This window comes from Coregonus lavaretus (genome assembly GCF_964263955.1).
Source record: "Coregonus lavaretus genome assembly, contig: HAP1_SCAFFOLD_106, whole genome shotgun sequence".
In the NCBI taxonomy this organism is placed as follows: Eukaryota; Metazoa; Chordata; class Actinopteri; order Salmoniformes; family Salmonidae; genus Coregonus; species Coregonus lavaretus.
Window position 1 is genome coordinate 403,512 of NW_028157840.1, and position 18,575 is coordinate 422,086.

General features: G+C 37.5%; 1 protein-coding gene across 1 annotated transcript; it reads right to left on the minus strand.

The window, feature by feature from the left end:
- Nucleotides 1-657: 657 nt before the first annotated feature.
- On the minus strand, nt 658-17,067 carry LOC311124847 (uncharacterized protein). The gene is made up of 2 exons (XM_084198950.1): nt 17,025-17,067; nt 658-2,095 (listed from the first exon to the last, which is right to left on the minus strand). The coding sequence occupies exon 2, from the start codon at nt 1,893-1,895 to the stop codon at nt 870-872; it is 1,026 nt and encodes a 341-aa protein (XP_084055076.1). The 5' UTR covers nt 1,896-2,095; nt 17,025-17,067; the 3' UTR covers nt 658-869.
- Between the last annotated feature and the right edge of the window lie 1,508 nt (nt 17,068-18,575).

An 18,575-nucleotide genomic window follows, 5' to 3' on the forward strand; every position in this document is an offset into this window, starting at 1 on the left:
TGGCTTGGTTTTTGCTCTGACATGCATTGTCAACTGTGGGACCTTATATAGACAGGTATAATCGTAAACAATATGATTTCATGTGCCATGAACAAAAACATTAATTCTCAGTCAAAAACAAAAGTCAGAACACAGCCTCACTATTCTCTCATGTGATTTTATTTCTATTCAGATAAACTTACGCTGCATTAATAAAATCATTTTTACAATCAGCACCAGTTCTCTCTGACATGGTGGAATAATACTGATGGGAACAGTCATGAGGTAGTGAATGTTTTTCATGTCAACAACTTATCAATGTTACCAGAACATCACATTTTCATATTTCCTTTAGCTTGATGATTACTACACAAATTAACTAAATGAAACAAGTAAATTCAAAAGGTTTCAATGTTAGAATCAAGAAATGCACATGCTACATTTTGCAATATCCAAATCATGTAATCAAATTCATTTTGCAATATCCAAATCATATATCCAATCAATTTCAATCAAATTAATTTAGCAAAAGCCTAATCTTATATATCAAATCAAAGTCTATAGGTTAAGGTTAGAATCAAGAAATGCAAAGTTCCATTCATCTATATAATAATTTACATTTAGCAATATCCAAATAATATAATGAACAACTGAGGGGTTATACCTGTAACCAATGCATTAAAGTTCATAACCAAAACAAAATACATATTTTATAGTATTTAATCTGATTTTAGATATGATCAGGCCTCGAGGTGAAAAAACAAAAAATATGCCTATTTCTGAGTAAGAATTCATATAAACAAAATTATTTCATGTGGCATAAACAAAAACACAAATTGTCAATTAAAAACATAAGTCAGAACACAGCCTCTCTATTCTCTCATGTGATTTCAGGTTCTCTGACTGGGAAATTGTCCTTCCACACAGAGAGAGAGCAGTGGTGGGTCTTTTTTCGTGTGTGTTCTCTTATGCTCCTTCAGGCTCCTTAACCAGGTAAAACTCTTTCCACACTGGGAACATTGGAATGGCTTTTCTCCTGTGTGTATTCTCTCATGCCTTTTCAGGGTAGCTAACACGGTAAAACTCTTTCCACACTGGGAACATTGGAAAGGCTTTTCCCCTGTGTGTGTCCTCTCATGAGCTTTTAGGTCCCCTACTCGGGAAAATCTATTTTTACACTGGGAGCAGTGGTAAGGCTTTTCTCCTGTGTGTATTCTCTCATGCTCTTTTAGATGCCCTCTCTGAGTAAAACTGTTTCCACACTGGGAACATTGGAATGGCTTTTCTCCTGTGTGTATTCGCTCATGCCTTTTCAGGTTAGTTAACACGATAAAACTCTTTCCACACTGGGAACATTGGAAAGGCTTTTCTCCTGTGTGTGTCCACTCATGCTCCTTCAGGCTCCCTAACTGAATAAAACTCATTCCACATTGGGAACATTGATAAGGCTTTTCTCCTGTGTGTATTCTCTCATGCCTTTTCAGGTTAGCTAACACGGTAAAACGCTTTTTACACTGGGAGCATTGGAAAGGCTCTTCTCCTGTGTGTGTCCACTCATGAGCTTTTAGGTCACCTGATCGGGAAAATCGCTTTTCACATTGGAAGCAGTGGTAAGGTTTTTCTCCTGTGTGTATTCTCTCATGCCTTTTCAGGTTAGCTAACAGGGTAAAAATCTTTCCACACTGGGAACATTGGAAAGGCTTTTCTCCTGTGTGTGTCCTCTCATGAGCTTTTAGGTCCCCTACTCGGGAAAATCTATTTTTACACTGGGAGCAGTGGTAAGGCTTTTCTCTTGTGTGTTTTCGCTCATGCTCTTTTAGGTGCCCTATCTGAGTAAAACTCTTTCCACAATGGGAACATTGGAATGGCTTTTCTCCTGTGTGTATTCTCTCATGCCTTTTCAGGTTATTTAACATGGTAAAACTCTTTCCACACTGGGAACATTGGAAAGGCTTTTCTCCTGTGTGTGTCCTCTCATGAGCTTTGAGGTCCCCTGATCTGGAAAATCTCTTTTCACATTGGAAGCAGTGGTGTTGTCTCGCTGGTTTGGGCGTCTCTGGGTCTGGTTCCGCTGAAGAACTCTTCCCGCTGTCAGAGTGAGAGTCTGGTCTCTCTCCTGCCAAAGACAAAGAGTATTTAGTTAAACAGAGACTTGAATGAAACCTCCACATGATAAACCTGTCTTCCTATGATGTTTAACCTAGACTAGATCCCTCAATAAAAGAGCAGAGCTTGTCATCACAGAGTGGCTGTAGTGCTTTGTAGACTGGGTAAATCCATTTGAATTCAATACATTTTTGACAGCATCCCTTTTGATTTAAGAAAAGCTTTCCTTACATGTTTCCCTTTGGAAGAAGTGGTAAGAAAGTGACTTTTTGTAACTGAAAGCCAAAACATTCATGAGATAAAGGTGCTCGAAGTTGACTCTTTTTGCAAACCCCACCATGCAATGAATCATCCATCGTCTTCATCACTGGAAAATATTAACGGTTGAGTTTGAGATAATTTAAAAGCTTCCAAACAGGGTGGTCAAACTATTTGAATATTTCTTGAGAAAAAAGTGTTTTAATAAAGGCCTGATTGGTGTCACTTTTGCCCCAATCCCAGCTAATAAACCTGACCCCAATAATCAACTAATCATGATGTTCAGTTTAGAATGCATTTAGTTTAATCAGCTGTGTTTGCTAGGGATGGGGGAAAAGTGTGACACCACTCCGTCCCCGAGGACTGGAGCTGCCCGTCCTGGATTCAAAACAACACATATTTTCAAGTCAATATTCTATGTGGACCTCCAACAATCTTTGTGGTTCCATTTGAAAGGTGAAGAACATTTACATTTAAACTTTTAGTAAATGTTTCAGCCACAACACCACCCTGTAAAATAGGATCCAAGCCTTAACGTACTGTATGGGTCTAAGATACAACATACTGTATGGGTCTAACAACATACTGTATGGGTCTAAGATACAACATACTGTATGGGTCTAAGATACAACATACTGTATGGGTCTAAGATACAACATACTGTATGGGTCTAAGATACAACATACTGTATGGGTCTAAGATACAACATACTGTATGGGTCTAAGATACAACATACTGTATGGGTCTAAGATACAACATACTGTATGGGTCTAAGATACAACATACTGTATGGGTCTAAGATACAACATACTGTATGGGTCTAAGATACAACATACTGTATGGGTCTAAGATACAACATACTGTATGGGTCTAAGATACAACATACTGTATGGGTCTAACAACATACTGTATGGGTCTAACAACATACTGTATGGGTCTAAGCTACAACATACTGTATGGGTCTAACAACATACTGTATGGGTCTAACAACATACTGTATGGGTCTAACAACATACTGTATGGGTCTAAGATACAACATACTGTATGGGTCTAACAACATACTGTATGGGTCTAAGATACAACATACTGTATGGGTCTAAGATACAACATACTGTATGGGTCTAAGATACAACATACGGTATGGGTCTAAGATACAACATACGGTATGGGTCTAAGATACAACATACTGTATGGGTCTAAGATACAACATACTGTATGGGTCTAACAACATACTGTATGGGTCTAACAACATACTGTATGGGTCTAAGATACAACATACTGTATGGTCTAAGATACAACATACTGTATGGGTCTAAGATACAACATACTGTATGGGTCTAAGATACAACATACTGTATGGGTCTAACAACATACTGTATGGGTCTAACAACATACTGTATGGGTCTAAGCTACAACATACTGTATGGGTCTAACAACATACTGTATGGGTCTAACAACATACTGTATGGGTCTAACAACATACTGTATGGGTCTAAGATACAACATACTGTATGGGTCTAACAACATACTGTATGGGTCTAAGATACAACATACTGTATGGGTCTAAGATACAACATACTGTATGGGTCTAAGATACAACATACTGTATGGGTCTAAGATACAACATACTGTATGGGTCTAAGATACAACATACGGTATGGGTCTAAGATACAACATACGGTATGGGTCTAAGATACAACATACTGTATGGGTCTAAGATACAACATACTGTATGGGTCTAACAACATACTGTATGGGTCTAACAACATACTGTATGGGTCTAAGATACAACATACTGTATGGTCTAAGATACAACATACTGTATGGGTCTAAGATACAACATACTGTATGGGTCTAAGATACAACATACTGTATGGGTCTAAGATACAACATACTGTATGGGTCTAAGATACAACATACTGTATGGGTCTAAGATACAACATACTGTATGGGTCTAAGATACAACATACTGTATGGGTCTAACAACATACTGTATGGGTCTAAGATACAACATACTGTATGGGTCTAAGATACAACATACTGTATGGGTCTAACAACATACTGTATGGGTCTAAGATACAACATACGGTATGGGTCTAAGATACAACATACTGTATGGGTCTAAGATACAACATACTGTATGGGTCTAAGATACAACATACGGTATGGGTCTAAGATACAACATACTGTATGGGTCTAAGATACAACACACTGTATGGGTCTAAGATACAACATACTGTATGGGTCTAAGATACAACATACTGTATGGGTCTAAGATACAACATACTGTATGGGTCTAAGATACAACATACTGTATGGGTCTAAGATACAACATACTGTATGGGTCTAAGATACAACATACTGTATGGGTCTAAGATACAACATACTGTATGGGTCTAAGATACAACATACTGTATGGGTCTAAGATACAACATACTGTATGGGTCTAACAACATACTGTATGGGTCTAACAACATACTGTATGGGTCTAAGCTACAACATACTGTATGGGTCTAACAACATACTGTATGGGTCTAACAACATACTGTATGGGTCTAAGATACAACATACTGTATGGGTCTAACAACATACTGTATGGGTCGAAGATACAACATACTGTATGGGTCTAAGATACAACATACTGTATGGGTCTAAGATACAACATACTGTATGGGTCTAAGATACAACATACTGTATGGGTCTAAGATACAACATACTGTATGGGTCTAACAACATACTGTATGGGTCTAACAACATACTGTATGGGTCTAAGCTACAACATACTGTATGGGTCTAAGATACAACATACTGTATGGGTCTAACAACATACTGTATGGGTCTAAGATACAACATACGGTATGGGTCTAAGATACAACATACTGTATGGGTCTAAGATACAACATACTGTATGGGTCTAAGATACAACATACTGTATGGGTCTAAGATACAACATACTGTATGGGTCTAAGACACAACATATTGTATGGGTCTAAGATACAACATATTGTATGGGTCTAAGATACAACATACTGTATGGGTCTAAGATACAACATACTGTATGGGTCTAAGATACAACATACTGTATGGGTCTAAGATACAACATACTGTATGGGTCTAAGATACAACATACTGTATGGGTCTAAGCTACAACATACTGTATGGGTATAAGCTACAACATACTGTATGGGTCTAAGATACAACATACTGTATGTGTCTAAGCTACAACATACTGTATGGGTCTAAGATACAACATACTGTACGGGTCTAACAACGTACTGTATGGGTCTAACAACATACTGTATGGGTCTAAGATACAACATACTGTATGGGTCTAAGATACAACATACTGTATGGGTCTAAGATACAACATACTGTATGGGTCTAAGCTACAACATACTGTATGGGTCTACGCTACAACATAATGTATGGGTCTAAGCTACAACATACTGTATGGGTCTAAGCTACAACATACTGTATGGGTCTAAGCTACAACATACTGTATGGGTCTAAGAAACAACATACTGTATGGGTGTAAGAAACAACATACTGTATGGGTCTAAGATACAACATACTGTATGGGTCTAAGATACAACATACTGTATGGGTCTAAGATACAACATACTGTATGGGTCTAAGATACAACATACTGTATGGGTCTAAGATACAACATACTGTATGGGTCTAAGATACAATATACTGTATGGGTCTAAGATACAACATACTGTATGGGTCTAACAACGTACTGTATGGGTCTAAGATACAACATACTGTATGGGTCTAAGATACAACATACTGAATGGGTCTAAGATACAACATAATGTATGGGTCTAAGATATAACATACTGTATGGGTCTAAGATACAAAGTACTCTATGGGTCTAAGATACAACATACTGTATGGGTCTAAGATACAACATACTGTATGGGTCTAACAACATACTGTATGGTCTAAGATACAACATACTGTATGGGTCTAACAACATACTGTATGGGTCTAAGATACAACATACTGTATGGGTCTAAGATACAACATACTGTATGGGTCTATGATACAACATACTGTATGGGTCTAACAACATACTGTATGAGTCTAAGATACAACATACTGTATGGGTCTAACAACATACTGTATGGGTCTAACAACATACTGTATGGGTCTAAGATACAACATACTGTATGGGTCTAAGATACAACATACTGTATGGGTCTAAGATACAACATACTGTATGGGTCTAAGATACAATATACTGTATGGGTCTAAGATACAACATACTGTATGGGTCTAACAACGTACTGTATGGGTCTAAGATACAACATACTGTATGGGTCTAAGATACAACATACTGTATGGGTCTAAGATACAACATAATGTATGGGTCTAAGATACAACATACTGTATGGGTCTAACAACATACTGTATGGGTCTAAGATACAACATACTGTATGGGTCTAAGATATAACATACTGTATGGGTCTAAGATACAAAGTACTCTATGGGTCTAAGATACAACATACTGTATGGGTCTAAGATACAACATACTGTATGGGTCTAACAACATACTGTATGGTCTAAGATACAACATACTGTATGGGTCTAACAACATACTGTATGGGTCTAAGATACAACATACTGTATGGGTCTAAGATACAACATACTGTATGGGTCTATGATACAACATACTGTATGGGTCTAACAACATACTGTATGAGTCTAAGATACAACATACTGTATGGGTCTAACAACATACTGTATGGGTCTAACAACATACTGTATGGGTCTAAGATACAACATACTGTATGGGTCTATGATACAACATACTGTATGGGTCTAAGATACAACATACTGTATGGGTCTAAGATACAACATACTGTATGGGTCTAAGATACAACATACTGTATGGGTCTAAGATACAACATACTGTATGGGTCTAAGATACAACATACTGTATGGGTCTAAGATACAACATACTGTATGGGTCTAAGATACAACATACTGTATGGGTCTAACAACATACTGTATGGGTCTAAGATACAACATACTGTATGGGTCTAAGATACAACATACTGTATGGGTCTAATAACATACTGTATGGGTCTAAGATACAACATACTGTATGGGTCTAATAACATACTGTATGGGTCTAAGATACAACATACTGTATGGGTCTAAGATACAACATACTGTATGGGTCTAAGATACAACATACTGTATGGGTCTAAGATACAACATACTGTATGGGTCTAAGATACAACATACTGTATGGGTCTAAGATACAACATACTGTATGGGTCTAAGATACAGCATACTGTATGGGTATAAGATACAACATACTGTATGGGTCTAAGATACAGCATACTGTATGGGTATAAGATACAACATACTGTATGGGTCTAAGATACAACATACTGTATGGGTCTAAGATACAACATACTGTATGGGTCTAAGATACAACATACTGTATGGGTCTGAGATACAACATACTGTATGGGTCTGAGATACAACATACTGTATGGGTCTAAGATACAACATACTGTATGGGTCTAACAACTTACTGTATGGGTCTAAGATACAACATACTGTATGGGTCTAAGATACAACATAATGTATGGGTCTAAGATACAACATACTGTATGGGTCTAGGATACAACATACTGTATGGGTCTAACAACATACTGTATGGATCTAAGATACAACATACTGTATGGGTCTAAGATACAACATACTGTATGGGTCTAACAACATACTGTATGGGTCTAAGATACAACATACTGTATGGGTCTAAGATACAACATACTGTATGGGTCTAAGATACAACATACTGTATGGGTCTAAGATACAACATACTGTATGGGTCTAAGATACAACATACTGTATGGGTCTAACAACATACTGTATGGGTCTAAGATACAACATACTGTATGGGTCTAAGTTACAACATACTGTATGGGTCTAAGATACAACATACTGTATGGGTCTAAGATACAACATACTGTATGGGTCTAACAACATACTGTATGGGTCTAAGATACAACATACTGTATGGGTCTAAGATACAACATACTGTATGGGTCTAAGATACAACATACTGTATGGGTCTAAGATACAACATACTGTATGGGTCTAAGATACAACATACTGTATGGGTCTAAGATACAACATACTGTATGGGTCTAACAACATACTGTATGGGTCTAAGATACAACATACTGTATGGGTCTAAGATACAACATACTGTATGGGTCTAAGATACAACATACTGTATGGGTCTAAGATACAACATACTGTATGGGTCTAACAACATACTGTATGGGTCTAAGATACAACATACTGTATGGGTCTAAGTTACAACATACTGTATGGGTCTAAGATACAACATACTGTATGGGTCTAAGATACAACATACTGTATGGGTCTAACAACATACTGTATGGGTCTAAGATACAACATACTGTATGGGTCTAAGATACAACATACTGTATGGGTCTAAGATACAACATACTGTATGGGTCTAAGATACAACATACTGTATCGGTCTAAGATACAACATACTGTATGGGTCTGAGATACAACATACTGTATGGGTCTAAGATACAACATACTGTATGGGTCTAACAACATACTGTATGGGTCTAACAACATGCCGTATGGGTCTAACAACATACTGTATGGGTCTAAGATACAACATACTGTATGGGTCTAAGATACAACATACTGTATGGTCTAAGATACAACATACTGTATGGGTCTAACAACATACTGTATGGGTCTAACAACATACTGTATGGGTCTAAGATACAACATACTGTATGGGTCTAAGATACAACATACTGTATGGGTCTAAGATACAACATACTGTATGGGTCTAAGATACAACATACTGTATGGGTCTAAGATACAACATACTGTATGGGTCTAAGATACAACATACTGTATGGGTCTAAGATACAACATACTGTATGGGTCTAAGATACAACATACTGTATCGGTCTAAGATACAACATACTGTATGGGTCTGAGATACAACATACTGTATGGGTCTAAGATACAACATACTGTATGGGTCTAAGATACAACATACTGTATGGGTCTAAGATACAACATACTGTATGGGTCTAAGATACAACATACTGTATGGGTCTAAGATACAACATACTGTATGGGTCTAAGATACAACATACTGTATGGGTCTAAGATACAACATACTGTATGGGTCTAAGATACAACATACTGTATGGGTCTAAGATACAACATACTGTATCGGTCTAAGATACAACATACTGTATGGGTCTGAGATACAACATACTGTATGGGTCTAAGATACAACATACTGTATGGGTCTAACAACATACTGTATGGGTCTAACAACATGCCGTATGGGTCTAACAACATACTGTATGGGTCTAAGATACAACATACTGTATGGGTCTAAGATACAACATACTGTATGGTCTAAGATACAACATACTGTATGGGTCTAACAACATACTGTATGGGTCTAACAACATACTGTATGGGTCTAAGATACAACATACTGTATGGGTCTAAGATACAACATACTGTATGGGTCTAAGATACAACATACTGTATGGGTCTAAGATACAACATACTGTATGGCTCTAAGATACAACATACTGTATGGGTCTAAGATATAACATACTGTATGGGTCTAACAACATACTGTATGGGTCTATGATACAACATACTGTATGGGTCTAACAACATACTGTATGGGTCTAACAACATACTGTATGGGTCTAACAACATACTGTATGGGTCTAAGATACAACATACTGTATGGGTCTAACAACATACTATATGGGTCTAAGATACAACATACTGTATGGGTCTAAGATACAACATACTGTATGGGTCTAAGATACAACATACTGTATGGGTCTAAGATACAACATACTGTATGGGTCTAAGATACAACATACTGTATGGGTCTAAGATACAACATACTGTATGGGTCTAAGATACAACATACTGTATGGGTCTAAGATACAACATACTGTATGGGTCTAAAAACATGCCGTATGGGTCTAACAACATGCCGTATGGGTCTAACAACATACTGTATGGGTCTGAGATACAACATACTGTATGGGTCTAAGATACAACATACTGTATGGGTCTAAAAACATGCCGTATGGGTCTAACAACATACCGTATGGGTCTAAGATACAACATACTGTATGGGTCTAAGATACAACATACTGTATGGGTCTAAGATACAACATACTGTATGGGTCTAAGATACAACATACTGTATGGGTCTAAGATACAACATACTGTATGGGTCTAAGATACAACATACTGTATGGGTCTAAGATACAACATACTGTATGGGTCTAAGATACAACATACTGTATGGGTCTAAGATACAACATACTGTATGGGTCTAAGATACAACATACTGTATGGGTCTAAGATACAACATACTGTATGGGTCTAAGATACAACATACTGTATGGGTCTAAGATACAACATACTGTATGGGTCTAAGATACAACATACTGTATGGGTCTAAGATACAACATACTGTATGGGTCTAAGATACAACATACTGTATGGCTCTAAGATACAACATACTGTATGGCTCTAAGATACAACATACTGTATGGGTCTAAGATATAACATACTGTATGGGTCTAACAACATACTGTATGAGTCTATGATACAACATACTGTATGGGTCTAACAACATACTGTATGGGTCTAAGATACAACATACTGTATGGGTCTAAGATACAACATACTGTATGGGTCTAAGATACAACATACTGTATGGGTCTAAGATACAACATACTGTATGGGTCTAAGATACAACATACTGTATGGCTCTAAGATACAACATACTGTATGGGTCTAAGATATAACATACTGTATGGGTCTAACAACATACTGTATGGGTCTATGATACAACATACTGTATGGGTCTAACAACATACTGTATGGGTCTAACAACATACTGTATGGGTCAAACAACATACTGTATGGGTCTAAGATACAACATACTGTATGGGTCTAACAACATACTATATGGGTCTAAGATACAACATACTGTATGGGTCTAAGATACAACATACTGTATGGGTCTAAGATACAACATACTGTATGGGTCTAAGATACAACATACTGTATGGGTCTAAGATACAACATACTGTATGGGTCTAAGATACAACATACTGTATGGGTCTAAGATACAACATACTGTATGGGTCTAAGATACAACATACTGTATGGGTCTAAAAACATGCCGTATGGGTCTAACAACATGCCGTATGGGTCTAACAACATGCCGTATGGGTCTAACAACATACTGTATGGGTCTGAGATACAACATACTGTATGGGTCTAAGATACAACATACTGTATGGGTCTAAAAACATGCCGTATGGGTCTAACAACATGCCGTATGGGTCTAACAACATACCGTATGGGTCTAAGATACAACATACTGTATGGGTCTAAGATACAACATACTGTATGGGTCTAAGATACAACATACTGTATGGGTCTAACAACATACTGTATGGGTCTAAGATACAACATACTGTATGGGTCTAAGATACAACATACTGTATGGGTCTAAGATACAACATACTGTATGGGTCTAAGATACAACATACTGTATGGGTCTAAGATACAACATACTGTATGGGTCTAAGATACAACATACTGTATGGCTCTAAGATACAACATACTGTATGGCTCTAAGATATAACATACTGTATGGGTCTAACAACATACTGTATGGGTCTATGATACAACATACTGTATGGGTCTAACAACATACTGTATGGGTCTAACAACATACTGTATGGGTCTAAGATACAACATACTGTATGGGTCTAACAACATACTGTATGGGTCTAAGATACAACATACTGTATGGGTCTAAGATACAACATACTGTATGGGTCTAAGATACAACATACTGTATGGGTCTAAGATACAACATACTGTATGGGTCTAAGATACAACATACTGTATGGGTCTAACAACATACTGTATGGGTCTAACAACATACTGTATGGGTCTAACAACATACTGTATGGGTCTATGATACAACATACTGTATGGGTCTAAGATACAACATACTGTATGGGTCTATGATACAACATACTGTATGGGTCTAAGATACAACATACTGTATGGGTCTAACAACATACTGTATGGGTCTAAGATACAACATACTGTATGGGTCTAAGATACAACATACTGTATGGGTCTAAGATACAACATACTGTATGGGTCTAACAACATACTGTATGGGTCTAAGCTACAACATACTGTATGGGTCTAAGATACAACATACTGTATGGGTCTAAGATACAACATAATGTATGGGTCTAAGATACAACATACTGTATGGGTCTAAGATACAACATACTGTATGGGTCTAAGATACAACATACTGTATGGGTCTAAGATACAACATACTGTATGGGTCTAAGATACAACATACTGTATGGGTCTAAGATACAACATACTGTATGGGTCTAAGATACAACATACTGTATGGGTCTAAGATACAACGTACTGTATGGGTCTAACAACATACTGTATGGGTCTAAGCTACAACATACTGTATGGGTCTAAGATACAACATACTGTATGGGTCTAAGATACAACATACTGTATGGGTCTAACAACATACTGTATGGGTCTAAGATACAACATACTGTATGGGTCTAAGATACAACATACTGTATGGGTCTAAGATACAACATACTGTATGGGTCTAAGATACAACATACTGTATGGGTCTAAGATACAACTTACTGTATGGGTCTAAGATACAACATACTGTATGGGTCTAAGATACAACATACTGTATGGGTCTAAGATACAACATACTGTATGGGTCTAAGATACAACATACTGTATGGGTCTAAGATACAACATACTGTATGGGTCTAAGATACAACATACTGTATGGGTCTAAGATACAACATACTGTATGGGTCTAAGATACAACTTACTGTATGGGTCTAAGATACAACATACTGTATGGGTCTAAGATACAACATACTGTATGGGTCTAAGATACAACATACTGTATGGGTCTAAGATACAACATACTGTATGGGTCTAAGATACAACATACTGTATGGGTCTAAGATACAACATACTGTATGGGTCTAAGATACAACATACTGTATGGGTCTAAGATACAACATACTGTATGGGTCTAAGATACAACATACTGTATGGGTCTAAGATACAACATACTGTATGGGTCTAACAACATACTGTATGGGTCTAAGCTACAACATACTGTATGGGTCTAAGATACAACATACTGTATGGGTCTAACAACATACTGTATGGGTCTAAGATACAACATACTGTATGGGTCTAACAACATACTGTATGGGTCTAAGATACAACATACTGTATGGGTCTAAGATACAACATACTGTATGGGTCTAAGATACAACATACTGTATGGGTCTAAGATACAACATACTGTATGGGTCTAAGATACAACTTACTGTATGGGTCTAAGATACAACATACTGTATGGGTCTAAGATACAACATACTGTATGGGTCTAAGATACAACATACTGTATGGGTCTAAGATACAACATACTGTATGGGTCTAAGATACAACATACTGTATGGGTCTAAGATACAACATACTGTATGGGTCTAAGATACAACATACTGTATGGGTCTAAGATACAACATACTGTATGGGTCTAAGATACAACATACTGTATGGGTCTAAGATACAACATACTGTATGGGTCTAACAACATACTGTATGGGTCTAAGATACAACATACTGTATGGGTCTAAGATACAACATACTGTATGGGTCTAAGATACAACATACTGTATGGGTCTAAGATACAACATACTGTATGGGTCTAAGATACAACATACTGTATGGGTCTAAGATACAACATACTGTATGGGTCTAAGATACAACATACTGTATGGGTCTAAGATACAACATACTGTATGGGTCTAACAACATACTGTATGGATCTAAGATACAACATACTGTATGGGTCTAAGATACAACATACTGTATGGGTCTAAGATACAACATACTGTATGGGTCTAAGATACAACATACTGTATGGGTCTAAGATACAACATACTGTATGGGTCTAAGATACAACATACTGTATGGGTCTAAGATACAACATACTGTATGGGTCTAAGATACAACATACTGTATGGGTCTAAGATACAACATACTGTATGGGTCTAAGATACAACATACTGTATGGGTCTAAGATACAACATACTGTATGGGTCTAACAACATACTGTATGGGTCTAACAACATACTGTATGGGTCTAACAACATACTGTATGGGTCTAAGATACAACATACTGTATGGGTCTAAGATACAACATACTGTATGGGTCTAAGATACAACATACTGTATGGGTCTAAGATACAACATACTGTATGGGTCTAAGATACAACATACTGTATGGGTCTAAGATACAACATACTGTATGGGTCTAAGATACAACATACTGTATGGGTCTAAGATACAACATACTGTATGGGTCTAAGATACAACATACTGTATGGGTCTAAGATACAACATACTGTATGGGTCTAAGATACAACATACTGTATGGGTCTAACAACATACTGTATGGATCTAAGATACAACATACTGTATGGGTCTAAGATACAACATACTGTATGGGTCTAAGATACAACATACTGTATGGGTCTAAGATACAACATACTGTATGGGTCTAAGATACAACATACTGTATGGGTCTAACAACATACTGTATGGTCTAAGATACAACATACTGTATGGGTCTAAGATACAACATACTGTATGGGTCTAAGATACAACATACTGTATGGGTCTAAGATACAACATACTGTATGGGTCTAACAACATACTGTATGGGTCTAAGATACAACATACTGTATGGGTCTAAGATACAACATACTGTATGGGTCTAAAATACAACATATTGTATGGGTCTAAAATACAACATATTGTATGGGTCTAAGATACAACATATTGTATGGGTCTAACAACATACTGTATGGGTCTAACAACATACTGTATGGGTCTAACAACATACTGTATGGGTCTAAGATACAACATACTGTATGGGTCTAACAACATACTGTATGGGTCTAAGATACAACATACTGTATGGGTCTAAGATACAACATACTGTATGGGTCTAAGATACAACACACTGTATGGGTCTAACAACATACTGTATTGGTCTAAGATAGGAGGAAACTGGGAGGGTTTTATCGGGAGGCTCATTTCAAACAACCACCTTGCTTCCTAACATCCCGTGACTCAAGAGTTGTGTTTATTTTAATGGTCGAGTAAGAGTTGGTCACCATCTGGATGTCACAGTGACTTACCAATTAGTTCCTTCCGCTTTCAAGACAACTGGGGAATCGGTCATTCTGACAATTCTGACTTGAACACTCATAGAAACATTTCCTTGGTTTCCCCACTTGGAAAATATCGGAATCGACCAACAGGAAGCTCTACACAACAAACTTCCATACACTTTAACTATGAGGTTCCGAGTTCTCTTGAAAGCACCAACACGTTACTGATTTCGGGAGCAGGAAGACGAGCCGTGCGAACGACCATTACACCTAATAAAATACCAAATCACCGGTGTTCGAGGTGCATGCCGGCCTGAGGCTACACAACATTTACATTTACGTCATTTAGCAGACGCTCTTATCCAGAGCGACTTACAGTTAGTGAATATATATATATATATATATATCGATTCCCACGGGGGGCCAGTATAAAAGATACAACATACTGTATAAAAAAATATATATATATATATATATATATATATATATATATATATATATATATATATATATATATATATATATATATATATATATTATTTTTTATACTGGCCCCCCGTGGGAATCGAACCCACAACCCTGGCGTTGCAAACGCCATGCTCTATCAACTGAGCTACATCCCTGCCGGCCATTCCCTCCCCTACCCTGGACGACGCTGGGCCAATTGTGCGCCGCCCATGAGTCTCCCGGTCGCGGCCGGCTGCGACAGAGCCTGGATTCGAACCAGGATCTCTAGTGGCACAGCTAGCACTGCAATGCAGTGCCTTAGACCACTGCGCCACAACAAACTTCCATACACTTTAACTATGAGGTTCCGAGTTCTCTTGAAAGCACCAACACAGTACTGATTTCAGGAGCATGAAGCCGAGCCGTCGAGCACTGCTTTACGCCGAGGGAATGTAGCTAGCTGGCTAACCTCGTCCCACACTGCGTGGAAGTGTCTGGGAACGAGATTACTAGCTAGCTAGCACAAGCTAGTGTAGCCCTAGAGGAAGAGAGAGAACCAACTCACGGGAATATCTCTCCTTCCAGCAGGTGGAGTTTTTGTATGGAGGTCAATGAGCTGGTTCAGGTTGGTCAACAAAATGAATGGCTTACGTGCTACGTGATGTTTACTTGATCGAATAGAAGTTTCGTGATGCTTAAGTTGTTCTGAGTGTACTGATAAGTAGGACACGTGACATACCGACAAATTTGAGAAAAAACACTATAGGAGATGGCTTTGCAAATTCATAACATGAGGCTAGTAGCATAGCATCTCTCTCCCATTGAATTGACAAGCGAACTCCAAATATCCAAAGTGAAAAACAAATTTAAGGCGGTACTTACTGGTGTTAATCAGATCTCCTATCTCCTCCTCTTCATCTTTCAATGTGACAGTAATCTCTCCCTCCTTCTTCACTCCAAAAACGGCATCCTCCTCTATCTCTTCTTCCTCTTCTTTCACTGTAACATCCTCCTCCTCTTTCACTCTGAACGCGTCTTCCTCTTCTTTCACTGTAACGTCTTTCTCTTCTTCTTTCACCGTAACAGCCTCACCCTCTACTTGTTTTTGTATTGTAACATCCTCCTCTTCCTCCTCCTCTTTCACTAGAGCTTCTTTCTCCGTCCAGCAGACCTCCTCTTCTTTAGCAGGAGGAGAGTAGCTTAGTGAGCTCATGGTCGGGGATGTTAGCTAGCTAGGCTAGTGCTAACTTAACAAGCCAGCTAGCTGACTAATAACAACTTAATATTAAATTAAATAGGTTAACAAGTAGATACGACGGAAGTGTGTTTAAAACACAGTAGCTAATATACACCGAAAACGTCTAGTGCTTGAATCTTTCGGCTGTTGGCTAACCAGCTATGGAGGTGGTTGACTGTTGCCTCCCGTCCACTACATTATACGTCACGCTTTCAGCATCGCCTGAAAGACACACATCGCCATCTGCTGACTGGAGTGGGTATCGCGGTTGAGGAAAATATATTATTTTCAAAGTTTATTTTAAATGTATATAATTAAATAATACTATTATATTGAGACGTACAAAGACAGGGATGTGTTGATTGATTAGTGCAGATTTTTAACGAGTTCAAATTAGAAAAATTATACTACAGCACATCCGCATTTAAGGCAGTTTCATTAAGTCAAACAAAATCTAAATAAGTAACTATCTAACATGCTGCTCCAACATGGTGTAACAATACATCATGTAGATGTATATAATGAACAGACTAGATCTATACTGCTCCTACATGGTGTAACAATACATCATGTAGATGTATATAATGAACAGACTAGGTCTATACTGCTCCTACATGGTGTAACAAAACATCATGTAGATGTATATAATGAACAGACTAGGTCTATACTGCTCCTACATGGTGTAACAATACATCATATAGATGTATATAATAAACAGACTAGGTCTATACTGCTCCTACATGGTGTAACAATACATCATATAGATGTATATAATGAACAGACTAGGTCTATACTGCTCCTACATGGTGTAACAATACATCATATAGATGTATGTAATGAACAGACTAGATCTAAACTGCTCCTACATGGTGTAACAATACATCATATAGATGTATATAATGAACAGACTAGGTCTATACTGCTCCTACATGGTGTACCAATACATCATATAGATGTATATAATGAACAGACTAGATCTATACTGCTCCTACATGGTGTAACAATACATCAATTAGATGTATATAATGAACAGACTAGATCTATACTGCTCCTACATGGTGTAACAATACATCATATAGATGTATATAATGAACAGACTAGGTCTATACTGCTCCTACATGGTGTAACAATACATCATGTAGATGTATATAATGAACAGACTAGATCTATACTGCTCCTACATGGTGTAACAATAC